This window comes from Vigna unguiculata, chromosome 2, assembly GCF_004118075.2.
Source record: "Vigna unguiculata cultivar IT97K-499-35 chromosome 2, ASM411807v1, whole genome shotgun sequence".
Lineage (NCBI taxonomy): Eukaryota > Viridiplantae > Streptophyta > Magnoliopsida > Fabales > Fabaceae > Vigna > Vigna unguiculata.
The window spans coordinates 31,079,930-31,106,724 of record NC_040280.1 but is presented as its reverse complement, the minus strand read 5'-3'; the positions used below and the strand labels follow the sequence as shown (position 1 = coordinate 31,106,724).

General features: G+C 31.5%; 4 protein-coding genes across 11 annotated transcripts; all 4 read right to left on the bottom strand.

The window, feature by feature from the left end:
* Positions 1–497: 497 nt before the first annotated feature.
* LOC114174233 lies at positions 498–4,303 on the bottom strand. The gene is made up of 4 exons (XM_028059027.1): positions 4,190–4,303; positions 3,930–4,047; positions 1,277–1,320; positions 498–802 (listed from the first exon to the last, which is right to left on the bottom strand). The coding sequence occupies exons 1-4, from the start codon at positions 4,289–4,291 to the stop codon at positions 644–646; spliced, it is 423 nt and encodes a 140-aa protein (XP_027914828.1). The 5' UTR covers positions 4,292–4,303; the 3' UTR covers positions 498–643.
* A 1,894-nt stretch (positions 4,304–6,197) lies between these two features.
* Positions 6,198–9,302, bottom strand: LOC114173956 (autophagy-related protein 8f). 6 transcript variants are annotated; one of them, XM_028058661.1, is made up of 6 exons: positions 9,180–9,302; positions 8,704–8,742; positions 8,539–8,594; positions 7,380–7,432; positions 6,580–6,698; positions 6,198–6,463 (listed from the first exon to the last, which is right to left on the bottom strand). In XM_028058661.1, exons 2-6 carry the CDS (start codon positions 8,738–8,740, stop codon positions 6,348–6,350), a joined length of 381 nt encoding a protein of 126 aa, XP_027914462.1. In that variant the 5' UTR covers positions 8,741–8,742; positions 9,180–9,302; the 3' UTR covers positions 6,198–6,347. The 6 variants fall into 6 exon arrangements, with proteins under 6 accessions (XP_027914462.1, XP_027914466.1, XP_027914461.1 ...); XM_028058665.1 differs by having other exon boundaries at positions 6,570–6,698; positions 8,704–8,745; positions 9,180–9,301; XM_028058660.1 differs by having other exon boundaries at positions 8,704–8,745; positions 9,180–9,298.
* A 3,710-nt stretch (positions 9,303–13,012) lies between these two features.
* Positions 13,013–17,938, bottom strand: LOC114174165 (vesicle-associated protein 1-2-like). The gene is made up of 8 exons (XM_028058943.1): positions 17,657–17,938; positions 17,501–17,571; positions 17,267–17,348; positions 17,051–17,166; positions 16,778–16,942; positions 16,632–16,682; positions 14,647–14,724; positions 13,013–13,551 (listed from the first exon to the last, which is right to left on the bottom strand). Exons 1-8 carry the CDS (start codon positions 17,706–17,708, stop codon positions 13,441–13,443), a joined length of 726 nt encoding a protein of 241 aa, XP_027914744.1. The 5' UTR covers positions 17,709–17,938; the 3' UTR covers positions 13,013–13,440.
* Positions 17,939–20,231: 2,293 nt separating this feature from the next.
* On the bottom strand, positions 20,232–23,962 carry LOC114174105 (phosphatidylinositol/phosphatidylcholine transfer protein SFH11). Of its 3 annotated transcripts, none has more exons than XM_028058860.1 (12): positions 23,786–23,962; positions 22,911–23,322; positions 22,729–22,828; positions 22,377–22,643; positions 22,064–22,141; positions 21,458–21,559; positions 21,293–21,342; positions 21,110–21,218; positions 20,919–20,999; positions 20,710–20,841; positions 20,575–20,619; positions 20,232–20,488 (listed from the first exon to the last, which is right to left on the bottom strand). In XM_028058860.1, the coding sequence occupies exons 1-12, from the start codon at positions 23,958–23,960 to the stop codon at positions 20,444–20,446; spliced, it is 1,596 nt and encodes a 531-aa protein (XP_027914661.1). In that variant the 5' UTR covers positions 23,961–23,962; the 3' UTR covers positions 20,232–20,443. The 3 variants fall into 3 exon arrangements, with proteins under 3 accessions (XP_027914661.1, XP_027914660.1, XP_027914662.1); XM_028058859.1 differs by having other exon boundaries at positions 20,233–20,488; positions 20,710–20,853; XM_028058861.1 differs by lacking the exon at positions 23,786–23,962 and adding an exon at positions 23,496–23,706 and having other exon boundaries at positions 20,233–20,488; positions 20,710–20,853.
* Between the last annotated feature and the right edge of the window lie 2,833 nt (positions 23,963–26,795).

Sequence of the window (26,795 nt, the reverse complement as noted above, 5' to 3'; positions counted from 1 at the left end):
TGTTTGGTTCCTGCATTAATTAATTTATTCGTTTCTTACATTAATTAATATATTCCCTTTATGTTTTTTCATAGTATTTGGGTGAGTCAGAATAGAGTTAACTCACTTGACAGTAAACTGAAGTTGGGTGCACAATTTAACTACCGACCAGCATTTAAGAGAAATACCAACTATTCTGATACACGCCTTAAAAGTTGGCAACTATTCCATTTCAATCCATGTCTACGTACCACTCCACACTTTTCACGTGAATCAAATTATTTTGATGCAAAAACTGGGAATTCTGACATTTCACCCCGCCATTGCATGTGCCTTGCTGTCTTTAGCCTGCAGATTTGACTAACGTAAATGCTAAATAAACGAATCTGGTTATTATTGTATTATTCATATTTATCCATTACTTGCTTGATGCCAAACATCGTCGTCAAAATATACACCATGTTTTTTTAAAACAGCACAACACATTACAACATGCCCGAAACTACATGTCATCAACGAATGTGGATTATGTGTTGGATTTTTCTATGTTAATCGTTTGTGTTTTCAAAATACAGAGAATAACATCAAAATAATCAACAGAGAATCATCGTAAACATTCTTGGAAAAATACAGATTGTAAATCACTAACTAAGCATGCATGGATTCAGGGCTTTTCATTATGAATGGGTGGTTTCCGATGAGGTTGAGCATAGTCCATTTCAACTATGTCCTCTGCAGAGTCACTAGCCTTTGTAAACACTGTTTCTTCAACGTGATGATGCTGAACAGTTCCCAGCATTGACCGTGCAGGCCCCCTCTCATCCTACACAACCCTATGTCTCATTCATTGCTTTCTATCATTCACAATCTATTCATAAATATTCACAAGCAAAACACATGTATCTCTCCCACAACGAATCTTTTTCGCACAAACGATGATCAAAGATTCGGGACAGATATGAACAACAGAAACAGAAATAAATGAAAGACATGAATTTATCATAACTAAGTTCTTTATCTATACTCATGGACGACACATCATATTTCAAACAGATTTTAAGAAACTTTTATCTATTATATAAACTTTCCCGACAGATTTTAAATAAAAAACCATTTCCATTATTACATGGCCCCTCCATTTGGGAAGCATATTCTTGGCACCAGAAATTGTGCATCAGTCGCTGACATTCATATGCATACCACACAAAGGTTTATTGTGAAACTGTTCATGCATAATTGATTTGTTTAAACCCGGTAAGAAGTAAAATAATTCTAGCTAAATTTTAGTATATTTTACCTCTGCTGCGAGAAAGGATGGCGAATCCATTTGAAAAGATGTCCCTGCATACCCATGCCACCACCGTCACTTAGTATTATTGTTATATAGGGTGCATAAGGCTATAGAGTAATTTATATAAGAAATTACACAACTATAAATATATATATTCTGAGAGAGAAGGTGATAAAATGACATTATGCATGCACCCATTGTTGAGAATATTACTTAATATCTTTTTTATTTAAATTAGTTTTTAGAAAATATTTCAGTTTTAGAGATATGTGTCAGTTTTAGAAATTTGTTATTATTTTAGATTAGGAGTGAGATATTATAAATATTTTATACTTGATATTTGTTATATTTTGCTCTATATATAGAGTATATCAATAAAATACAAAAACATGTTCCTCCGTATAACATATCACATATATCTCTTATATCTCTCATATTATCAAAAGCCCTAAAATTCCCAACAACTGGTATCAGAGCCATTGTTCTTACTGCCGATAGAATGGAAGGAAATATGTCACACGTCGCTATTCCACTCTTTGATGGTGAAAGCTATGATCTATGGGCGGTAAGGATGCAAACATATCTAGAGGGGCTAGATCTATGGGAAGTTGTGGAGGAAGATGATGTTCCCTTGTCTGAAAATCCCACCATGGCTCAAATGAAAGCGCATAAAGAAAAGAAAACGAGAAAGGCAAAGGCAAAATCATGCTTGTTCGCAGGTGTTTCACAAATGATTATGACCAGGATCATGACTTTAAAGTCTCCCAAAGAAATATGGGAATACTTGAAAGCAGAATATGAAGGGAACGAGAAGATTCGAGGCATGAAAGTTTTGAACTTGATAAGGGAGTTTGAGATGCAAAGAATGAAAGAGTCAGAGACGATTAAAGAATACTCAAACAAATTGTTGGGTATTGCCAACAAGATAAAATTGTTGGGAAAGGAGTTTTCAGATTCCAGACTCGTTGAGAAAATTCTGGTGACGGTGCCGGAAAGATATGAGGCATCTATTGCTTCCTTAGAAAACACAAAAGATTTGTCTACAATCACTTTTACAGAGGTGATACATGCCTTGCAAGCACAAGAACAACGAAGATTGATGAGAGAAGATCATGAGGCGGTTGAAGGTAATTTAAATTACACGGAAGATAATGCTCTCATAGTCAAGAAAAATATAAGGAGCAAATACAACAACACACAGGTTTTTCCATCTTGTCCCTATTGCAAGAGAAAAGGTCATCAACCCAATTGGTGTTGGTGGAGGCCAGATGTCAAATGTCACAAATGCGGTCAATTGGGACATGTGGAAAAGGTATGCAAATCTAAAGATTCTGAAGAAGATGTTCAAATTGTGGAGAATAAATCAGATGAGGATAAATCAGAGGAAGATCTACTTTTTACAACATCATGTGTCACAACCAACCAATCTTCAAAAGATTGGATTATAGATAGTGGTTGCACAAACCATATGACTCATGATAGAGAAATTTTCAAGGAGCTGAATAAATCAAATATTTCCAAGGTAAGAATTGGGAATGGAGAACAACTTGCTGTGAAAGGTACAGGAACAGTTTCAATTAAAACTCATTCAGGTATCAAATTAATTTTTGATGTCTTATATGTTCCTGAGATTACCCAGAATTTGTTAAGTGTTGCTCAATTGTTAGAGAAAGGTTATAAGGTCTCCTTTGAAAATAAAGTATGTGTGATCAAAAATGCAAACAACATAGAGGTATTTAAAGTCCACATGAAAGACAAAAGATTTGCGCTGGATTTTATGAAGGAGGAATTTGCTACAAATATAGTGAGTATGAAAGAAGGATCAAAATTAGAAAATAAATATCCTTGGAAGAAAGTAGATGTCCAAGTGAAGAAAGTAGATGGAGGTTCACATTTTAATATTCACAAAAGGTCCAATGCCACTCCAATGAAATCCACACCGAACAAAGAAAAAGAAGATGATGCTGATATAAGAAGAAATATGAAGGATGATGCCAAATTGAAGAAAGATGTGATGCCATGGAAGAAGGAGAAAAACAAATATTGCAAACACAAAAAGAGGAGAAAATCAAGCATCAAAAGATGGAGAATCAAATCTGAAGATATAAAATAAACAGATATTAAGCAAGGAGGAATGTTGAGAATATTACTTAATATCTTTTTTATTTAAATTAGTTTTTAGAAAATATTTCAGTTTTAGAGATATGTGTCAGTTTTAGAAATTTGTTATTATTTTAGATTAGGAGTGAGATATTATAAATATTTTATACTTGATATTTGTTATATTTTGCTCTATATATAGAGTATATCAATAAAATACAAAAACATGTTCCTCCGTATAACATATCACATATATCTCTTATATCTCTCATATTATCAAAAGCCCTAAAATTCCCAACACCCATATATATATATATATAACTCAGTTACATGACACCTCACATGTAAGGTACACGTACTTTAGATAATTTTCCTGACTGAGATAAAGCCAAACTTTTGTATTAACAGAAAATGACTAAAATTCATTCTTTAAACTGCTGAGAGTAACCTTTTCAACCATGAACAGTAATAAACATTGGAAGTTTTGTTTGTGTATTGGTTGAGCTCGTGACTGCTGTGTGTGTTTGGGAAAGAAAAGATTTTCTAGAAAATTAAGCACCTGAAGCTGCTGCCTCTACGATCGGTTTCTGTTGTTGTTGTTGATTTTTCTGTAGCGTGTAATCCTTCAAACTACTAGATGTAGTTAACGTCTCCAATAATTTGACCTTGTCTAGTTCCTGTAGAGAATCACAAATCTTAGTCTCTATCTGTAAATAATTTCAAATGCTTCCAAATATGGTGAAGAAAATATCTTTTGTCCCGTATAATGCAATGTGATCTTATATACGGAAATGGAATAGTTGGTGTTAGGAACCCAACCTTGTGAAGGGTGTCTTTTTTAGAAAGACTAGGAAACCGGGCAGTGCATGCATGCAGAGAAACACTAAGGAGAAGGATGATGGGAAGAGAAAGAGAAGTCATGGTGAGATGAGTTTGCTGGGTCTAAGTTAGGAACAGAGGAAGAGTGAGGCTCTTATGAATGGACTTATAGGGTAAGGTTTTCACAAAATATGAAATGGTAGAATAGAGGGTGCATTAAATGCAGGTTTTGTATGGGATGGAGAACGTTCTTTAAGAGAACATGTGTATGTGTTTGGGAGATGAACCTTGAAAACGAAAATGAAGATATCAAGGGTCCACGTTTGTCCCCTTACCCCTATTCTGGGTCATTTTTAATCACTCCATTTGCAATCCCTACCACAAGAGTGAACTATTAGCTATTTGTTGGGGAATTAAGATTGTAATCAAAATAATTAAAGGGAGAGCTATTTATGCTGTAGAACTAGTAGTAGTAGTAGTAGTATGTTGCCAAAATTGCAATTGCATGAATGCGTTAACTACTTGCTTCTTATCGTTTTCTTGGACAAGGTTTTTCCATTATTTAAAGAAGTGGCGAGTGATAAATGTTGGACATTAGGCCGGTGAAGTTTGGTGGTTTTCTCATTGCATGAAAAGGATGCGATAACAAAACTGATTACAGACAAACCAAAACGAAGTTGGTTTAATGAAAGCGAGATCGAGTAGTTTCTGCTAATTCGGGCTCATAACTAGACTGGGATGAAATGCTTTAGATGCTAAATTAATAGGGGAAAAGCTAAAAGCATCATAATTACTTTACATAGCTATATACAAGATATTAACATATTTTTAATATCTATTCTTTCAGATAAACGTCTTCAAATTTCTGTCTTTCATGTTAAAAGTACTCTTAGTTTTTCTAATATCAGTTAAACTTGTTAAAAAATTGTACTCTCGCGTGAATAAATCAAATTATTCTCAAACTTAAAAAAATATAGATTCCATCTCTTTTAATATTAAACAACACCATAAATCCCATAGAAATATAGATTTCATAGACTTTTTAAGTCGACATTAAATTCATCCATCATGAGAAAAATGTAAAGATTAAAAACAAGTTTTTCCCTTGAGTTTCATTCATTCCGGTTTTCAATAGAAAATTTGGACTCTTAAGGACCCCAGCAATTTAAGAAAAAGAATTATTGTTTAGAACTCTATCAATATAAAACAACCATAAAACAATGTGAGAAATAAAAAACAAAACTTATTCTAATAATTTATGTACCAACTTATAAAAACAAATTTTTTAATGAAAACAAAAGAACACTTTTATAGTTGTTCGCAATAAAATAAAAGATAATTGAACACATTATCTTTAAGTTGAAGGCTACCAATAGCATATCCTATTTTTCTCGAAGTTGAAATTCTCTTGCATTATTTCAAAGCTCAAGTGGCATAAGCCAATGGCAACATATGGGACCTACAGGGGAGTGGGGAATGGGGACGAGGAGTTTTAGAGACAAGGGAGCATGGCTAAACCGTCACCTTCAACTCTCTTCCCAGCAGCCAAGGAGCATGCCACATGGAACGTACACCATCTGCCATCAAAAGCAACACATTGTCACAATAACCATTGCCTAACGACCAGATATCAAATTCTAGGTTCTGTGTAACAATGCAATGACACATCCTTCAGATTCTACTGTCTCCGACATGCATGCCTCTACATGTTTGTAAAACAACATGATTCTAATTATAAATGTAAATCATGTAAAGTAGTATGTTCAGTATAAGTAAATATTTCACAGGGGAAAATAAGTACGCAGTAGTGTTGTTATTATAGTTTCACTTTTTCTTGTGCTTATAACGACTAGCATATTCTAATTAACCATTTACCCAGATAGAAAGAAGGGGAAACAAGAGACAATGGGTGGACCCTCTTGAAGATATTTAAATCCAAGTTTTGTACTACTGATCCATTGTATCAATGAACATTCCAATATATGCATGATGTAAACCAAGAAAGGAGTTGAAAGACTGAATGGGAGAACCTTTAATATTAATCAAGTTCACGGAATTTATATACAACTGTACAAAACATTGAGAATAAGGTTCTTGACAGATGTACTATAACGAATTTATCTGACAGACCAGTGAGACCAAATCATATGCAGTTAATTTATAAGGGCTCCTGAATGGAAATGAAATCCCCAAAGGTGTTCTCGCCACTGTATGTAACATAGAGAAACCCATCCTCGTCCTTCTTCTCATCATATATGGCAGACATAATTGCTCCTGAAGAAATTGAATTATCAAGTCATGCAATAGGATAAGGCTTATTCTACATTAGAAATCTAGAGAATCATATATACTAAAAGAGAGAGAATGAGCATGTGTTTGCCTCAGTTCACCTGTAGGAGGAAGGACGTTGTCCACAAATATAAAGATTGCCTTTTCTGCACTTAGCTTGATCCTTTTGCGGATCACGTAGACAAATTGTCCAACAGTCAGGTCAGCAGGGACAAGGTACCTGCAATGTAGTCATTCAGATTCATAATATACAGTATACGGCTGCCAACCATGTTACAAATTTAATACGTTGTCTGGCGGAAGACAACGGCCAATGACATATTCATTACACCCCAAAAATCTAGTAGTTATTAGCTAACAAAAGCAAAGACACAACCATTACAACCAAGCTTTCAGAAATAGAAAAGTAATTCATAATTTTGTTTACCCATGTTAAAATTCAGGTCCGTTTACTGTTTGAAGCTACCAAAATCAGTCCATTTTTCTTAACTATTGCAGTGTTGCTAATAGTCACTCATGGCAAATTTGTAAGTCATCTTTATCAGTTTTTGGTATATCATCTGTTAAATTTATATAAGCTGGTTACACACAGTGGTTATGATCAATATAGCCTTACCATTGTGTATGTATCACATTTATGCAACACTTTACAATAGTTAAGTTAGAAATTACGAAACACTTTTAACAGGTTTGCTATATACAGTTAGTAATCCAACAATAATAAAAATGTATTCTTTTGTCCAAGCTACACTTGTAATTGCATACATCAGAACTTACTTAACGGTGTATGAGGCCATCAATTAAGATATCAATAAAGAGAAAGTAATTACGCCATCGGTTAAAATTTGTCTAATAATATGGTATTTTCCACATAAGAAGAAAAATATAGGCAACAGCTTACTTTTTCTTGTCAATACTTGGGATGTCACTTCTTTCTGCCTTCTCCACAATAACCTTCAGGCATATCCAGAAGAATTTAGCACAAAATTTCGGATATATCAATGACATGCACTTCCGAGAATGATAGTTAAGGTAAGCAAAATGCATAAGTTAAAACACCATACCTTAATACGTATAAAATGTATCTACCAGGAAAATTAAAATCGACCTATCTTTAAATATGAATATTGATTTTACTCTCTAATCAAATTTAACCTAGATGTCTGACTATGTTGTTAACATTAGAGTAAAATAAAATATTTATACAGACTCCTCGGAATTTTATCATCATTATTTGGGATAACTAGAACCAAGCAGCAAAATAATAGGAAAATAGGATGCTTCCTTCACAGTATCCAGCCTTTGAGAACGTTTACAAATGTACAGCTCATCCAATAATCTTTCTTAAGTTTGAATTCATTGTATCATTCAATGACTCTGTAATCAATCACTTAATCTCCAATATAGAATACTTCCATATTAGTCACTTATACACAATAGCAGTCCAAATTGGTTTTTCCTTAAAAGAAATCTAAAACACAATACAGATTTCCATGCTATAGAATTCAAGACCCTTCTCACGAGGAACACAACTACGTTTACAGAGATATTATATTCAGTAAAGGGAAAGGTAGGAATAGGAACACCTGGAAACAAAGCAAAACAAGGCAAGGGGAAATGACTGCACAAACAGGAACGGCAGGAAATTACGTTCATCAAACAGGACACACTGAGCAGGACAAAAATCTGAAAAACTAAGTACAAGGTAGCCAAATGCATTGATCATAGTTAAACACTTTTCTCCTCAATAAAGACTGTAATGAAGGTCAAGGACAACTTATCCTGTAAGGAATTTAGACAAAAATTAAGCCAGAATCCGTTATCATGCTGCCGCTCTGTGACTTCAAGGAGACATTAGAAAAAATAAATGCATTTGTTTATAGATAATAAACAAGGTTTCATCAATAATAATACAAAAAAATAAAGGCTACTCAAGCAGCAAAAAAAAGAACAACACATAAAAGAACAAGTCTTCTGCAAAAATGTATACTTCACCTATCACCAAAAATTGCATAAGTATTTAGACAGTAGCAAAGAAAAATGTAATTGCCAATTCTCACCGGGATCCTGTCTGGGTATTTTTCTCTAATCCTAGCAGCCTCAGCTCTTCTCTTCTCTGAAAAAAAAAAAAAACTATTTATCAATATAAATACCTACCTACATCTCAAGTACACAGCAAAAAGTTTCGAACAATTGGGGGAAAAAAGAGGAAGCAAAAGGTATACCAAGATCATGCTCTTGTTTGAAGTAGCTCCTTGCCATTCCTGCTGAAATTGGAATCAACAAAATTCAATTAAAGAAAAATTCGCCAATCAACAAAAATTCAAAATCATTTCCATTATCTAAAGATAATAAATAATGAAACATGTTAGAAACATCATAAAACGAAACAAAACCCAAAACTTGAGCAACGCTAAGTCAGACGATATTAACACAAACAAGAAACAGAAGGGGATGCAAGAAAAAATCATCCGAAAACAATTGTTTTTGCAAAGAGTGGAAAAGGAAACCCTAACAAGTTCTAAAAAAGATGATCATCTCCTACCTACAGTGTCTCTTTTGAAAACTTTAGAGAAATGGATATCAGAAAAGCAATTAAAAGTACCAAATTAGCAGATAATAGTAAAATATTGGTTAAACTACAGAGAAGTAATGGAGAAAAACGTGAAAGTGGAAGTTTGATTGATCGAATGAAGCAAACCTGATAGAATTGAAGATGATGAAAACCAACAGAGAAGTAACGTAGTTGATCACAAGTCCAAGAAACCCGTGAGTGGATTACTTCAAGATAGCAATAAACAAAACGATGACTTTAACTATTTATATTTATTTAGAAATAAAAAAAAAAACTTTTGCGAACATCTTAAGTTCCCCAATCATATTTAATGAGAATATACTGACGTATTTTTGTCTAATCACCCAAATCATTGTATTAAATTAAAAACCCACTTTTTGACTTTAAAATTATTATTTTAAAAATTACACTGAAAAGTAGTTCAATATTGACTGCTAATATAAATAACAATATATGATAACTGAATTCCTGCTTCTAATTAATCTATACGTAAAATTTTAAAAGAATTTTTTTTTTTTTGTAATTTTAGAGGAAATTAATATAATAAACAATTATTTTCGTTAAATAAAATAAATCAAACACATTTAATCTTTAAAGACAGAAAAAGTAAAATACGGGACCCTGTTCTAATAACGTGATAACATAATTTGATACCGGGAAAAAAATGAATTCTCATTCAACTATAATTATAACATATAATTAGCTTTAAAATGTTATAAAAATAATAAGTTTTAAAATGTTATAATAATTATCTTAAAATTGTACTAAGAATAACTTGTTATTAAATAATATGAATTTTTCTATGTACTCTAATTAAATTCTTTAAATAATAATGTATAGGTATCTTTCACCTACGCCAATACCTAATTATCGCCAATTGAATTGAACATGAGGAACTATTCAGGTATCTTTTTTCTTTGAACATAATTTGTGAAGTTGTAAATCTAAACGCTTTCTTTATATTATTAGAAACCAGATCATTATTTATATATATATATATATATATATATATATATATATATATATATAAGTTTTTTTGTCAGAAATAGAATATTTTTAAAGACAAGTATTGATTTAATTGTAAAAATATAAAATTAATCATTAATATTGAGTATTTTAAAAATAGTTTAGGAAATGTCTTCTGAAGTTTTTCTGAAGACAATACCATATGATCATATAATCAAATAAAATAAACCTTTTTGTTTTGGTACCGTTTCCAGATTATGTTTTTCGTATTCTACTTAGTACAACCATGTTTAAATATTCAACTATAATTTTGTTAAATATATGAGTCACGGATGGAACAAATTTTACACATTATATCTATAATCTAAAAATAGACGATTTGATAAGAATGTATAATATATAATATTCAATAAAACAAAAGAAAATATTTTGCAATATTTTTTTATTCAATTTAAGTTTTTATAAATTTATATTTTAAATTGAGTTTTTATTAATTTTTTTCAATTTGATGAGCATTTAAAAATTTTATATTCATAATTGAATTTTTGTTATTTAAATTTTATATTAATTGATTATATGACTATTACTTTAACTTCATTTTATTTATTTGTTTATATACATTAAAGAATTGCGAGACTTTATAATTAATTTAAAATAATATTATCATTAATGTAAAGTGACAATTATTTTTATTATTCTCATTAGAGACGCGTGAAATAACAAAGGTTACTCGGAAAGTAAAATATAACAATATTATTATTCAAAATACTTTTAATTAAAAGAATAAAAACCATATATCACTTAACCTTAATCACAATATTAATTTATACTAATCATAAAACTTCATATCTCTTAATACTTAAACAAATAATTAAAATAACATAATAAAAACTTAAAAGTTTAACCAAATCTTATTATTTATTGTCAGTTTTACTAAACCTAATCGGCACGGCGAATATACGGGTCCCACCGATGGTATTACTTGAAGAAGGGTTTTAGGTTAATTTGTTTGTTTGAAAAGAAAAATTGCTTGGAGAAGGGGTTAATGTTATGACCTAAGAAGGAATAAATATAGAAGTGACGCCATTCATACGCTACCAACAAGAAAACAATTAAAGATAGTTTTTCAATTTTTGGTTGTTCGTGTTCGTGTCGCTTGGTGTGGTTTAACAATGGGGATAATCAGAAGCAGTCTTTCGCACGTGATGGCCACAGCTTTGGGGCTGTATATTGCGCAGAACTACAAAGTCCCAGACATTAAGGCGCTTGCCTCCACCGCTTATTCCATGGCCACCCAGGTTGAACACACTTTCAGGAAGAAGTCAAACAAAAAAGATGATGATTGATTCATTCTTCATTCTTTCTTGCTCATACCTACACTTTCTTCTTCTTTTTTATCGTCGTTTCTTCTGTTATGCGCTTGCTTGTTGCGTCATTCTGCTGTCTAGCTGCAACTATTCGGGATTTTTGTAATGGGAACGATCTCATCCCTGTTTATTCAAAACTGCTACTTTTTTTGTAACACTCCTACTAAAATGCTATTTAACCTAAATAAAATATAGGATCTACTCATTCAACAAAATCATCGACTACTACTCCTTAGGCCTGAGCATGGTCTTGTTGGGTCCTGTTTAATTCTGTATGATTTAAATTTGATATTTTGAAATTCGTAATTTGTCATTTATTTTATCGGTGATTGTTTCAATAACGGATTTATTCGGATGAGTTATTCGCATTACAGATTTATATAAGTTAATTTTCTTAAAAATATATTTTTTATTTTATATAAATGAAGTAAATCTTTAAAAAAATATCGTACCAGAAATATAATTATAAATACTAAAAAAATACATTTAATTTGAATTAAATATTCATAAAATTCTAATTTGCTATTCGCATCCAATTATAATCATCCATTTTATTTATTTAATAATATTATGCGTTTACTCGATCCATTCGACACATAAATTCATTTTGGATTTTTTCGAATTCAGTCGAATATATATTTTTTACTCGGATTGAGTGTATTTAAAAGAAAAAGAAGTAAAGGTTGGACTTATTTAGTTAAGAGAAAGATGATAAGAAATAAAGGATAAGGGGATAAAATTATCATGTATCCTTAATCATACAAATAATTTAAATTGAATATAATTAGTTTAAATTATATTAAAATAAAATATAAGTTGTTGTTATTATTATTATATTAGTATTACTAATATTATATATTAATTATATTAATTATATTTACATAATAATTAATAATTAATTTTTTAATATACAAAGAAATCAAGAATCGATTCTTTATATAATAAGTAATCAGATAATTGAAGAAATAGAGAATCAGTTCTTTATATATATATATATATATATATATATATATATATATATATATATATATATATAAAATCAAATAATCAATTCTCTCATCTGTCATCATCCATTCTACAATTTTTTTTTCACGAGCCATGTAACCTCTCTGCAATCCAAAAGCAGAAGATTAATAACGTAATTAACGTGGAAATGAGCTATCTTCCTTCGTGGAAATGAGCTATCTTCCTTACTAAAACTCTTCAATATCACAAGGTCTGTATTTCACTGCCCACCCGTGAATTGGCAATTGGCACTTCCATTTCAATGAAAATAGTTAGATACAAACGCGCTCCACACTTCCTTTTCTATCTATCTTCGTATACAGTACTCAACTCAAGTGGATCCAAACTGAGACTTAGTTGAAGTATGATAATCAGAGACAGTCATTTTCAATCATAATTTCTAATAAAATACGAGTACCGTTAAGTTCCAAAGTTTACCTTATTTTAGGCAAATAATTTAACCCATTTTAGACAAACAGTAGCTAGTTTTTGCCAACTTTCAACTACATGCTTGGATTAGAGGTTTGATTGTATTGAAATTCTTTATTGTGCATCAAAATGCAAAAAAAATACTTTCAAAACATATCCTTAAAAACCATTTGAAAAAGAAAACGAAACTGATGACCCAGGGCAAGTAATGAGCCTTTTATCCAGCTTTCGGAAATCTAACGACTACAAAGTAATATTATTCTCATGAAAAATAAACAAAATATCCGATATTCATAATATGCATGCTACTAGTGGCCATTGTTGACATTTCCAGACAGTCACTGAATGAACCACATAAAACAACAAATTTTCCCTTGACTTAAAAAGAATGCATGTTAACAAAAGCATGAGTCAGTTCACAGTAATCTGCTCTTGAAAGAAATCATTGACCCACGCTTTCAACTAATGTTTCTATGTCCATATTGTTGTCGACCCCCAAAAAAACACCAACACCTACTGGATTTAATCTGTTTTGCCCTTCGTCTTCATTTCTTGAATAGCCAGGAACAACAGGAAAACTAAGATCAAACATATGGTGAAGGATTGAATCTCAAAAAGACTTAGGTCTTCTTCATGAGATACCCAATAATTATGCCAAGTAAGCCAATTAATATGACAATGACCATCGAGACACCCCCACGACTTTTGCTGCTTTCCCGTCTCAGCATGTCCTGCAGATAATAAGATCATCAATTAAGTGTTCCCCCACAGTTCAAACGTCATATATACTAAGTTTGGTTGGTTAAAAAACACTTGCTTATTTTCTTTAATACAAATAGATCATACCAGTTTGTCTGTCATCATATACTTGTCTATATCATAAAAAAAAACCTATCATCGTATGCATGACTAGACAATGTTTGACTTGTGTCCACTTTGAAACTCGACATAAATAGGTGAGAAAGCATTTTACAGGAAAAATGTGTTCCTAACAGATCTAACGAAAGCACAAGTGCACAAATTGAACAATATAACCGAAGGGGTAAGCTGAGGAACTAATACCAAACAACAGGATGCAAAAATAACCACTACCTCCTGAACATATTTTCCGTAAAACAAAAACTCCTGCTAATGCTCAAAATCCCTGTTCCCCACTCCCAATTCCAAGCAATTAACAGTCACGAACAATACAGAAAATTAACAGGAAAATATTGACTCAACATAAAATGCATTTTTAGGAAGAAAATAAAAAATCATGGGCCCCCTATATTCAAGTGAAGACCCTCCTAAATTAAGTAGACATAATTCCAAGTTTCCCATCTAATCACAGACCATCTTTTCTACTTTTCAGTTCAAATTAAGTTTTCAAATAAAAAGTCAGCTTGGTTATGTGATGAAAAGTCAGATAATTAGTTGGTAATTTAACATAATATTTAAGGTAAATTCTTCCACAATAATACAAAATGCATTTTAATTTTATTAAGCAAAAGCCCAAGGACAAGGGGCGAAAATAAGCCAAAAACAGAACCACCTTTACCCAGTTAATTATATAAGAGTTCATTTTATCATGTTAAGAAACGGAAAGAAGCAATTCCTTCAGAAGAAAACCAGCACATCCACCAGACTCAGTTGTGAACCAGTGATCAAACTTTTCACAGTTCTCTTTCTAATTTATGGTGCTTTCCTTTCGGTGGTAGAACCGTACTACCGACTTATACAGGGGTAACAATACTCTTTGGTATTCCCCTCTCCATTCAGGAGAAATACAGGTCAGTCAGATGGAGAGACACAAGTTATCTATCAGAAAATATTTTGTAAATCCTCACCAGTTCCTGACGAAGCTTGTTATTTTGTTGGATTGCATTATTCTTTTCATCTGTCAGCCTTGAGATAAGAGCTTTTGCCTGCAAAATAAGCTGACTACAATCAAAATAATGTCCCCAAACATTAAAAAAAAAAAAAACTGAAGTTACAAGCTTTTAAAATCATTACAGCCTGGAACCAAAAAAGAAATTGTTTTTCGTCCTGTTAATTCATGATTGATAGGTAATACTCGAGATGCTGATCCTGAAAATATGAACTTAGCCTGTTTGGCTGAGAGAAAGGGGAGGAATGGAAATAATAAAAGGTGCTTGGTGGGGGGAAGATTCGTGAAAAAATAATTTTAAAAAATGGTAGATCTGCCGTACTTCTTTTCATCTACTTCTACTTATTTCTTGATCCCTCTCCTCATTTTTTTTTTGTTTCTCTTTAGACAAAGACCTTTACTTACTACTCTGTTTTTTCTCTATTCTCTACCAACTTATTTTCATAAAAGGTTCTGTTGAAGAAACGCCCCCTTAGAGTTTGAAGCAGAAACAATCTGCAAAAGTTATTTGAAATGACTCCGAAATCACACCAAGGACCTCACTACGCAAGAAAGATACTTCCCCAACCAAGCCACCGTTTTATACAAATGATATGCTCTAATACTTATATGATCATATGTATTTAATTAGATGCCATGTTTTGCAAATATATGAGCAATTTAGAGAATTCTACAACAAAACTGGTGGATGCCTTCCAAAGGAGGAGGGAGTGTGAAAGAAACATGATAAATGGGCATAGAAAAGGTGAATAAAAATAAGTGAGAAATGAACAGGAAATTAGAAGTATTTTTCTAAAGAGAAGTAGAAAAAAGGTAGGAAATATAGTGAAAATGAATATTGGATCCCACCTTTATTTCAAGTATCTCCACTCTATATCTAACCCCACAAAACAACAAATTATTTCCATCATTCCTATTTTCATCCTCTCCCTTCTATCTGTTAGCAGCCAACCAGGGGATTAAAAATGGTAGAGCAAGAAGTCCCCACCTTTAAAACCATTATCTTTAATTATTATACTCTTGCTTAAACTACTAATTTTACTTGATCATAGTTAAAGAGCCCACATCAATTAAAGATAAGATCAAATTATAATATGTAAGAGGATACAAACATCACCTTATAAGCTAGCTTTAAGGTTGAATTAAACTTAAATTTCACTCTCCTATGATGATACCAAAGCCACTCAAAATCTATCCTAACAAGGCATTGGACCTTGTATTACCCACTATCGAGTACCCCTCTAGTCCCTTGCCTGGGATGTATAGTTCTCAGTGTGAGAGGATATGTCAAAGAGCCTACATCAACTAAAACCAAAGTCAAATTAATATATATATATATGAGTGCAATCTTTAACTTGAAAGTCGATTTTGTGAAGTTGAGTTAAACTTAAACTCACTACTTTAAGATGGTATAAAAGTCATTTAGAATCTATCCTAGCAAGGTGTTGGGTCTCATGTCACCTACTATTGAGTCCCCCTAATCCCAAGGGTCCACATCTTACAAACTAGTTTTGTAAGGTTAAATTAGGCATAAAATCCATTTTCTAATAAGCACTCAGTTAAGAAATTTCCTTCCAATCAATATTACTCCCAAGAATTGCGACTCTATCTAAAGTATTCAATTGTAAATTTGAACACCAGTTTGGCACACAGTGAATGACAGTTCAAATATCCAAAGTTGCTAAACGATGCAAACTAAGCAAGTGACATGTTCAGAAGTTCAGTTTCCATTCGCAGTATACTGATTGCATAAAAATGCAAATTGAAAAAGTGACGCCTGTTCAAACAAGAAAGTTCAGTTCTAATTTGTATTTTTTCCTGGTAAGTATCAATACTGAATCACGACCTACTAGCGTCGGTTAATTAACACGGCCACTGTCCTCAGACCAAAACGCGTGTTCAGTAACAGCGTATAAACTCCAAAATTTTATCACTTAGATTTACCTCAACAGACTTTTCTGGACCATCATGTCGTTCAGCAAATGCTCTTGTTACCTAACAAGCCCAAAGAGAAAAACGTCCCAGTTAATATCTTAAATCTTCTGTTGAGAAAAAAAAAGATTCACCTAAACCACAAGTTAAGAACTCACTGCAGCGGAGTCAGCGCCACTGATATTTCCATTGTCGGAAACAGAACCTCTAGGTGATGATCCTTCCTCGGAACCTTCCGGGACTGGAGACGGAGGTTGAGGCGGAGAGACATACAACACTCTCAATTTGCACTCCTCAACCACATGCCCCGCTTCCTTGTTGAACTACAAAAATCCCAATGGCAGGGGTCTCAGTCATTTCACCCAATAAACAGTTAAAAAAAGAATCAAGAAAATTGCAACGGGTAGCAATAGCATGACGTCTTATTATACCATTTCTGCAGTGATATCCTTTGCGGCGATTCCATCCTCTACTCTTACGCTTTGAAGAAGAAATTTATCCTTGCATTGCATGTCAGCCGGAGCTTCCTTTTGCGCTTGCATGGTAACTGTAAAATAAACAAAAATGTGACAAAAACATCGATTAACAGTCATAAATTAGAAAATGAAATTAGATATGGAGAGTAGTATTGTATTCCCGATAGGTACCGATAACATCGCATGTAGATCGTGGCAAGACAATTCCAGTGTTTGGACGAACACAGTATTTCTTTGGATTGGTCGTTTTCACCTATCAGAATAACAAAATTAAACATGCAAATCGAGCAAGATGCTGGGAAGAAAAGGTTTCTCAAAATCATAATGACGATAAGAAAGTTGTTCCTAAAAATTGAAGAGAAAGAGAGAAAGAGAGGGAGAGAGTTGAAATGAAAGGTTGGTTACCTTGAAAGCTACATAGCTATCGGTCTTATTTGACAATTGAAGAGAACACGAGATCTGCTTCTTGAGCTCAACTGAAAAAAGGGAATGAAAATGAAACCCTAGAAGAATAGAAAAAAGGGAAAGAGAAAGAAAGAAAGAGAGAGAAAAAGAACGCACATATGAACTTCAGTTCAAGAGGTTCGATGCTGAGAAGGTCACCGGTGCTCATCTCGGAATGCGATTGAGGAGAGTGAATGGATTGGATGGATCTGGTGCGTAAAGAATGTGGATCGGAGAGATCGAGAAGATGGAAGAAAAGGAAAGGAAAAGAAAGAGAATTGAAACCCAAATGGGAATTCAATTGCAATTACAATTACAATTACAACAGAGAGGAGGGATTCTCATTCAACTTCCTTTTCTTTTCTATTTTCTCTGTGGTGGAGAACGTGGTCATTTTAATGCGCCTCCCTACTAATTAATACTTTAATAATTACTCCTTCTACATTTTAATATAAAAAGACAAACCAATTAATTCAATTCACTTTTTTATTCACAAAACAATTACCGATACCTATGGGTTAATTACCAGTTTCGTTGGTAGCTCATAAATTTTATGTCATAAATTTCTAACTTGATAAAAAAAAGTGTTAAATATAAAATGAAACAATATATATATATATATATAATTACATAAATTTCCTTATGTAATAAAATGTATGTTGTTTGTAAAAGAATATGTTATCATGTAATTGTAATTTTATATTTTCAAAAATTAATTAAATTTTGTAGTATTTTCATTTTTTTAAAATATATACATATTATTTGAATAAATCATGCATTTAAAATAATTGAACTAATGGATATTAATTTTATTTAGTTACATAGTTTGTGATTAGATGAAATGGGAAGGAAGTTCATGTTTTGTTACTTGTCTTTATTCAGTTTTTAAGTTTCACATAGTTGAAAGTTATTTGAAATTTTTTTAATTAACTTGAATAAAACTAATACTTTGGCATCTTAACAACTTTGAAAGATGTAATATGATGATGAAGTGTTTGCTTATGCATCCAAAAGTGTTCTTATTTATTCTACATGTGATTTTACTTTGAAGTAATTTTATGTTTTAGTTGTAAATTTTATTTTAACCACATTCCCAATTACATACGAAATACCCTTGAGAGAGAGGTAGTTAACTAATAACGTAATGTTTAACCACCTCTCTCGCGACCTACTTGTCCAATTTATTTTTTCTTTCATATTAGTTAATTTTAATCTAAATTATCTACTCATTTCTTATTATTTTTCACTTTTTATTCTAATTTAAATAGTTTCACTCTTTTTTGTTTTTGTCATTTTCAGAGTAAAAAGAATGAAAAAAAAATGAGGGAGAAGAAGATTGTTTAATAAGGAGAAAATGTGGGAAAAAAAAATTAGTGGAACCAAGCAAAAAATTTTCTTCTTAAATGTGTGCTGAAAGTTTTGGAAAGTGTGTTTGCAATGTGATTGATCATGTTGTCTATTTAATACCTCGTTTAGAGTGTTAAAGTTAATAGGTTGACACGCTTTTGACATATTTATTTGTAATGAAAAAGTGAAAAAATAATGTGTCAAATTAGGGTAAAAGTGTCAAAAGTAATTGTTTTCCTAATCAATATGTATTTATTATAATTATTTATATTCTAAATTTTTTTATTTATATTATAATAATAAATAATAAAGTAATTTTAACGAACAAATGTAATAATCGAAATTACTAACAATAAATTGAATTATTAATCATAAATAAATACGTTCCTTTTTCTTTTCTTTTTAATCTTGAAATTCCGCTCGTAATTCATTTCTTACCCCTCTCTCTCCTCTACAGAATATCTTTATTTCTTTTGTCTATACCAAAGAACATTAATATTTTCTAAACATGATTTAAATACAAAACAAAAATACCCTTAATTAACAATACACATGATTTAATTCATAAATAAATTGACAATAGTTTATGGGAAATAATTGATTTTCCCAAAATATAATTTATCTGAGGAAGTTGAGAACTTTAAATACTCAACACTTATTGTTCTTAAAATTGTCTCAAATATCAAACTTCCTAAACAAGTTTCACTCTTAACAGAAAAAAATTATAATGTATCATCAGCGGGGTTTAAAAATAGAAATAATAGAGATCCAGTTCTCCCAATACTACCTGACTATTCTATCTAAATCAAGTTGATCAATCAAGATAAAGTACAAAAAAAAAAAACTTTGAATTTAAAATAAATAAAAATAGCAATTATTTAAAGTGAAATATTAATAATGATTATAATAACAAATAGTTCCTTAAAATCAAATAACCTTTATGACAATAATTTTCTGTTTATTTCTTATTATTTTTTTAATTAAAAACATATATTATTTATCTTCATTTTTCATTTTTCCTCTTCAACTAAATTATCTTTATTTTCATGTGATTTTTCTCCAATTCTTTTTATTTTCTCTACCCACCATCAACATCAACGATTTCTATTTTCCCTTCTTGTCTGAATTTCTATTTTCTTTTTTCACTTCCATTACTTATATCAATAACGATAAAGTATAAAGTTTATTTCGTTTTTCTTAATAAAACTTATTTTATACACCTAATTAGTAACTGTATATTAACAAAGTAAATTGAATAAACCGTCTTTCCAATCCTAAAAAAGTTATCATTCTTTTCTTTTCTACAATTTCTTACACTTAATATCATCTCAATAGTGTCTTACCAAGAAATACATTACTGTGTAAAATTATTTTATTTTTCCTTTCTATACGACAAGTATTGGTAGAGTTTTGTACAACAAGCATGTTAGGATATTAACAAAGCAGAGTCCTGTAAACTTTAATATTACAATAATGGGAATTGGGAAAAATTCAATAGACTCACTGCAACGGCATTTCTTTTAACTACTGCTGCAATAGTGCTAACACTACCCACTTTTATACTGCTGGTTGTCCCGAATGCTGTGCTTGTTCTTTCGATGCCTGAAAGAGAAAAAAAGTAAAGGTAAAAATACACGGCCACTTCACATTGCCAGAGGAATTAATTCATCAAAGTTTTTTAATCTCACCACCACAATGGTGTTTTGAAGTGCATCTTCCAGCGTCTTGATTTTCTGCCAACATTACAAGTATCATAAAAAATTCCTATTGCTTTGGTTTAACCTTAACATGGAAATTGAATCATTAACAATATGAAAACTCACATTCTGTATGTCTCCAAGAGTAGCTTCAAGACAATCAATTTTTTGCATTGCTAACCTACAAGTACATGCAGAGTCTGACCCCACGCACGCTGTCTCCTCAAGCAGACTCAAAGTGTTATCGCCATCTTTGGTCTGCATCTCAACCTGCATATGTCATTATCTTAAGCAACAAAGTTCATATCATTGTACAACAATTAACACTACCTCACCTTTTTAGGCATCGAGGAATCTTCTGTAGCCACCTCAACATCCTCGCATTTACCATCGATCTCTTCTCTCAAGTTAACAGCCTGAACATGTATAGCCAATGAGATAAACATGTCCCTCTCAACTATTTCTAGATCACAAATTCACAGCTAAAAAATCAAGAGCAGTAATCTCATTCACAACACTGTCAAACCTGAATCATTTCCAACACTTCTGGATTTTTCCAGGGCCCTCGATCACTCATCAGACAACCTCCGTAATCGGAACATGTGCAGTTACCACCCAGAAAAGTTGGCAAATTACTGCAATCAGACAATCAATTTTATAAATTTATCATGTTTTGTATATAGTCATATTCATGCAGAAGTCACATTACCTCGGTTCGATAGCCTCAAGCAGCACACTGAGATAATTAGAGCCCAACACCTGTAGCAGCAAGCTTTCATGTTCAACATGGATAGAGGCCAGAAAACAATAATATGTGCAAATTCATGGCATCTGATCATGAAATAATATATATAGTTTCAATTATTAATCATACCTGAATTTTTGCTACTGTGCGTTCATCTAGAAATGTCTTCACTGCTTTCCACAGCATCCTAAACCCAGATCCGGCATTAATAATAAATAGCTTATTTAGAGTCTGCAAGAATAAATTGCTTATTAATAATACTAGTTAACTACGCACTGATCTTATAAAACACAACATTTAAGCATATCTTCTCCATCTCGATTGATTAACAAATCTTAACAATCAGTTTTTCAGTACAAATTTCAGACATGTCTTCATATTAAGTGCAATCAATATGTTTAAGTATTCAACCTTGCAACAAAAAGGAATATCAATATCTCAACGTAATTAGCCATAGAAATGCAAGTAGCTGAGGTTTACAACTCTATTTTTGTTTCCTCTCTCTCTCTCTCTGTGTTTCATTCCCCAACTTCATATAAAGTCGTTAGTGATAAATTGCACCATGAGTGTATCAGAAATTATACTGTGTATAGATTATAATTGTTTTGTGTTATGTTGAATCACTGTCAACATCTTGAAAGCAAGTCTTATGATCAGATATAGTGACTCCAGTGTCACACATTTATCAGAAGCATATCCAAATCTTAGCATGTGAGCTATAATCAAAAAAAATACCTCAGGATAGTAACAGCTATCGATCTTCTGAATTTCCGTAAAGAGGTACCTTGCGGGCTTTGAGAAATTAGACATTCCCTGGAATGTAAGAATACAGCCAAATAACTGTATCAGTATTTAGATACCTTATAATATAGATATGTATATATGTACCACTACAAAGTGAAGTGAACCCAAATAGATCATAACAAGGTCACATTTTGGATAGTTTTTGAAAAGGCTATTTTCTTCACTGAAAACTTAGCAACTCCTTTCTCCCATGGCTACCTAGTTGAGTTAAAAAGGAAAAAAATGTTCAGAAAAATGTGCTTACTACTCCGTTGACATCCAAGATACTTGTAGTGGATGCTATGTGCCTTTTAGCCGCTAGAGAACATGCAGGGTATCTTAGTTTGAGAGTTTTCTCTTGCTCTGACACATGATGTTTGATAAACCTTTCAAATGTGGTAACTTGCCCCAGTTTGTTAAGGTCTACCATCCCTATTCTCTCAATATACAAGGGTCTTCCGAATCTATCAACTCCGTGGTATCCATGAGGATAACAGTTCTTCACTTCATTGTACTCCGTGAAATTGAATTCCTGATTATTAGGCCAATATGTGAAACTCCCATATAATATTAATTCAGCAATTTCATTATATTCAAGTTTAAAGTTGTTCGTTCACCTTCGGAAGCTGGTCTACTCGAAATTCCTTGCGCCAATTCAGATAATTTTGGAACATTCCTTTGGATTTTGACATGTCGAAATCCCTCATGCGCAGAAACCTTGCATCATTGAAAAGTTGTGAAGTTAGAAAGCTAACTCTGCAATTAAGAGATACATGTTTATGTGTATATATATATATACCTCAGAAGAGTGTGATAATCATCGTGCTTAGGTGGCAGGAGAGATTCTTGTAAAAGCATTTCGCGAAAAGACTCGACAATTTGTTTATCCTTAGGATCACGAGCTCCTTCTAGAATCATTACAAGGCTTTTACTCCTCCTAAATTTCATGAACGGGAATGACAATGACAAGAGTGACTTTATAGGTGACGAATTAGACTTTTTCCCTGACGCTGATGAATGCAGATCCCAATGCGTTTCAATCGGGGGGTGAATACTTTTTTTTTTCTTACCACTACCAGTTCCACTGTCAAACTTCAGTCCCTGAAAACCAGAACGCAATTCATCTTCTCCTTCTTCACCTCTTGCTATAGTCACGTCCCTGTCTTCGGACAAAGCCTTCGGACTTCTCATTTGTAAACAGCACAATGCTACTGAAAAAGTGCATTCATATATACAAAATATGTTCAATATATCTGATAACCTGCAATTGCATGCCTTCAAATTAAACTGTCTGCATGCCAGAAATAAATTGAATTTCTCACTGCAATTCTTTTACAACAAAATCGGAATTAAAGAATCAAAATCCATGCTTAAAACCCTATACCTCTCACGATTGAAAACCGTAATCGATGACCATTTTTTTTAACCGTAAAAACTTTACCATTACTTGAGGGTGGCCTACGATGCTCAAAATGAATCATTATTTTATACGAACCGTGTGCTAGGATGCACGACCAAAAAAGTTCATTGAACAAGGGTTGAATTCTACATGAGAATTGGAATCAGATATAGGGAAAAAATGTAACTAACAGAAGGAAGGAATTGTAAAACAGTAGAAAGAGGTTGATGTAATATAACTACATTAAGAGAAAAGCAAAAGAGAAGAATACTCACGAGAAGGAATTGAGGTGGGATGAAGAATGAATAGGAAGAGGAAAGGGTGTTTTTCTGAGAAGAAAAGAGTGATAATTGACGTAGGAAGAAGAAACACACGCTGGGAAGAATGGTATTGGAATTGTGTGTGTTCAAAGGAACCGCGAAAACAAACCACCCAAGTTCGGTATCTCATTGTTTGAACTACATCGGAGTACACCTTAACCTTTACGTGTGACTACTAATAATATTTCCATCAGAAATTAATTAGATAAAGAATATTTTTACTAATTCCACAGTGACGAAAATATTTATAAATTAATATTTGATAAATTTATTACCTTTTTGAGTTCTTTTATATGACTGCTTTCGAAAGCAATGCATTGCTGCCTGTGATTTTTTTCATCAACGTTTTTTTTTTTTTCTAAAATTTGAAACTTTGGAAATTTATCATTTCCACCTCAATAACCGATTAATGTTTGACGTTAATATTTTTGTGGTGACTAAAATTATTCGTGAATTTCTTTTTTGGAAGAAATTTCTTGAGTTCCTTGAAGCTACTTTATCTCTCTAACTTTGAAGCTATTTTTAACCCTGACTTCTAAAATATATTCTTTTTAATCAAATTTATGCCAATTTATTGATCCTGACGTTATTAATTTACGGGAATTAACTGAATGTGTGATTTTAATGTTTTCATTTTCTTTTTCTTTTTTTATAGTTCGCGAATGCTAACACGGCCTATCTTAAGGGGATAGCAAGCCTATTTGACCTCTCCATTTGGGCTTTTCAGATACATGGCCCAATAAACAGTTTTGCCATATTTGGGCTCATAGCCCAATCAGAGAGCATCCTATAGTTTTTCTCTTCGAGACTTTCTTTCAGCACCCCAAGTTTCCTTATGCACTTTGTGTCACATACTCACAAAATTTATCTCCTTTTAGAAACATTTTATAAAATGCCATATGAGATTTACCATTACGAAGTAACTGAAATAGTTTAGAATTGTGTTTTATAATAATCCTTCAAAGAAATAGGTTCAATTCATTGTGGAATGTCTCACCTACCCATTCTCAAAATATAATTTTAGGATAAGTTTTAGACTCTCTAAAAAAAGTCGTTTGGTAATAACAAATTTCATTTACAAAATGTTCCAAACTGATTTTACGAATCATATGTTTTTGAATTTTTAATAAATTACTTAAGAGTGTTTAGTTTGTTCCATAATTATCTTTCTGGAAATGATAATTTTTTTTGCGAGAACTACAACGTTAATAACATATGTTATTGAGTAATTTTTTTATTTCATATTTTTAGAGTTATAAGTCAAAATTCATACGAGTAAAAAAAAATAGTCCAAGGAGACATCAAACAGAAAAAAAAATATTTAATTGTTATTCATTATATGTAACAAATTAATTTTTTATTATTTTAAATGTGTTCATTACATAATTTTTTTTTAAAAAATGTTACTAAAATGAGTAAATAATACAGCTAACTAGAATGTTGTTATTTTAAGGTATTTATAAGTATATTCCTAAATTAAATTTAAATTCAATTTTTTTAAACTTTGTGATGTACGGTTAAATTTTTTAATTCTTACTTATAATGCTTAGATGGAATAATTTTATTTTATAAATATATATTAAAAAATTAAGCAATCAAAATATTCTAATTAAGTTATATTAATAGAGATAACCTATGCAATTTAGAAAATATAAAAAATAAATATGCATTCATACGAGTTTTCTATCTATCTTTTTTTAATTTTTAGTCTCATTTTCTTTTACGTGGTCCAAATTGGTTAATAATAATAACGACGAAAACCTTTTTTATTAACATTGTTCAGGTTTGGAGTATGAATGAGGTGGATCCAATGTTGTCTAGAAGCACACGTGCGCGCGTGTGGAGAATTGACACAACAAAGCACGTGGAAGAGGTTCTTGGAACTTCAACCGCAGTACTTATAACTTCATATGTGCATGCATGTATATAACTATATATGACTCCGTTTTTTTTTCAGTTTTTCATGTATTTTTTTTATTGATTTTAACTTAAATTTTTTAAAACTTAAAAAATATGAACACACATATAAATATTAATTTAAAATAACAAGTCATTATATAGAAAACTAATAAATATTTACCAATATTCATTTGCTTGGGTAACATTTTCTAACAAAAAACTTCACATTAAAGAACTTGATTTTAAAATCTATACAACCTCATCAAAACCTCAGTATAATATGTTTTGTAGCATTTAAATTTGTTTTACCTCCTCCCCTAGGTATCATCCACAATATATTTCATGTCTCACGACTTTGCGTGTATGATTCAAAGCTTATTTTGTAATTGGATACAATTTATGTGAGTAATAAGATTTAAAGATGAGTTAGATTCTTAAATAAAATAGTTGTGTGCCATAAAAATATCGATAAAATTACAATATTTTAGAATCTCAGGTATCATTATTCTACCTAGTGTATAGAAAAAAACATAAAAATATTATCCTAATATTTTTCATGGTGAGAGAACTTTTGATAATGATAAATTTTGTAGATAAAGATAATGCAAAATCCAATGGATCAAACCTAGTAACCTTTTTTTTTTCTTTATTTTCTTCATACTCTTTTCTTTCTATTTATTAAAAGTAAAACTTGTCTCTTTTCCTGTTTCATCTTCTTAAGCTTATCATTCAAATTCTCATATTTTTTCAATACCGGATGCTCCCTTAATAGTTGTTATGTAAAAAACTCAAATCTATTTGAATATTTTTCAGTTTAAAATATTTTTTTTACTTTAAAAACATTTCAATTATTATTTTATTAGTTTTTGAACTAGACATTAGTCAGGTAGTTGAAAAAAAGTTATTCTTTCAACTAATTTCATTATTGAGTAGAATTGTTTATAAACTTAGGTTGCTTATGAAAACCCAAAATAGGTTACCCTTCCACCCACTCCCAAAATATTTAGTAGATGGAATGTCAGAAACAAACATCTCTCATATGCAAAACTTAAAAATAAATAAATGA

Excerpts from the sequence above, each read along its gene's own strand:
- LOC114174233 (XM_028059027.1), bottom strand. The coding sequence starts at position 4,291 with ATGACTTCTCTTTCTCTTCCCATCATCCTTCTCCTTAGTGTTTCTCTG. Across the intron at positions 4,048-4,189 it reads AAAAAGACACCCTTCACAAG|GAACTAGACAAGGTCAAATT; the intron begins GTTGGGTTCCTA and ends GATTCTCTACAG. Across the intron at positions 803-1,276 it reads CATCCTTTCTCGCAGCAGAG|GATGAGAGGGGGCCTGCACG; the intron begins GTAAAATATACT and ends AGGGTTGTGTAG.
- LOC114173956 (XM_028058661.1), bottom strand. The coding sequence starts at position 8,740 with ATGGCAAGGAGCTACTTCAAACAAGAGCATGATCTTG. Across the intron at positions 8,595-8,703 it reads CAAACAAGAGCATGATCTTG|AGAAGAGAAGAGCTGAGGCT; the intron begins GTATACCTTTTG and ends TTTTTTTTTCAG. Across the intron at positions 7,433-8,538 it reads AATACCCAGACAGGATCCCG|GTTATTGTGGAGAAGGCAGA; the intron begins GTGAGAATTGGC and ends ATATGCCTGAAG.
- LOC114174165 (XM_028058943.1), bottom strand. The coding sequence starts at position 17,708 with ATGAGCACCGGTGACCTTCTCAGCATCGAACCTCTTGAACTGAAGTTC. Across the intron at positions 17,572-17,656 it reads TCTTGAACTGAAGTTCATAT|TTGAGCTCAAGAAGCAGATC; the intron begins GTGCGTTCTTTT and ends CCCTTTTTTCAG. Across the intron at positions 16,683-16,777 it reads GTGGCGCTGACTCCGCTGCA|GTAACAAGAGCATTTGCTGA; the intron begins GTGAGTTCTTAA and ends TGGGCTTGTTAG.
- LOC114174105 (XM_028058859.1), bottom strand. The coding sequence starts at position 23,960 with ATGAGATACCGAACTTGGGTGGTTTGTTTTCGCGGTTCCTTTGAACAC. Across the intron at positions 22,644-22,728 it reads GAGTAGACCAGCTTCCGAAG|GAATTCAATTTCACGGAGTA; the intron begins GTGAACGAACAA and ends CCTAATAATCAG. Across the intron at positions 21,343-21,457 it reads GCACAGTAGCAAAAATTCAG|GTGTTGGGCTCTAATTATCT; the intron begins GTATGATTAATA and ends TTGCTGCTACAG.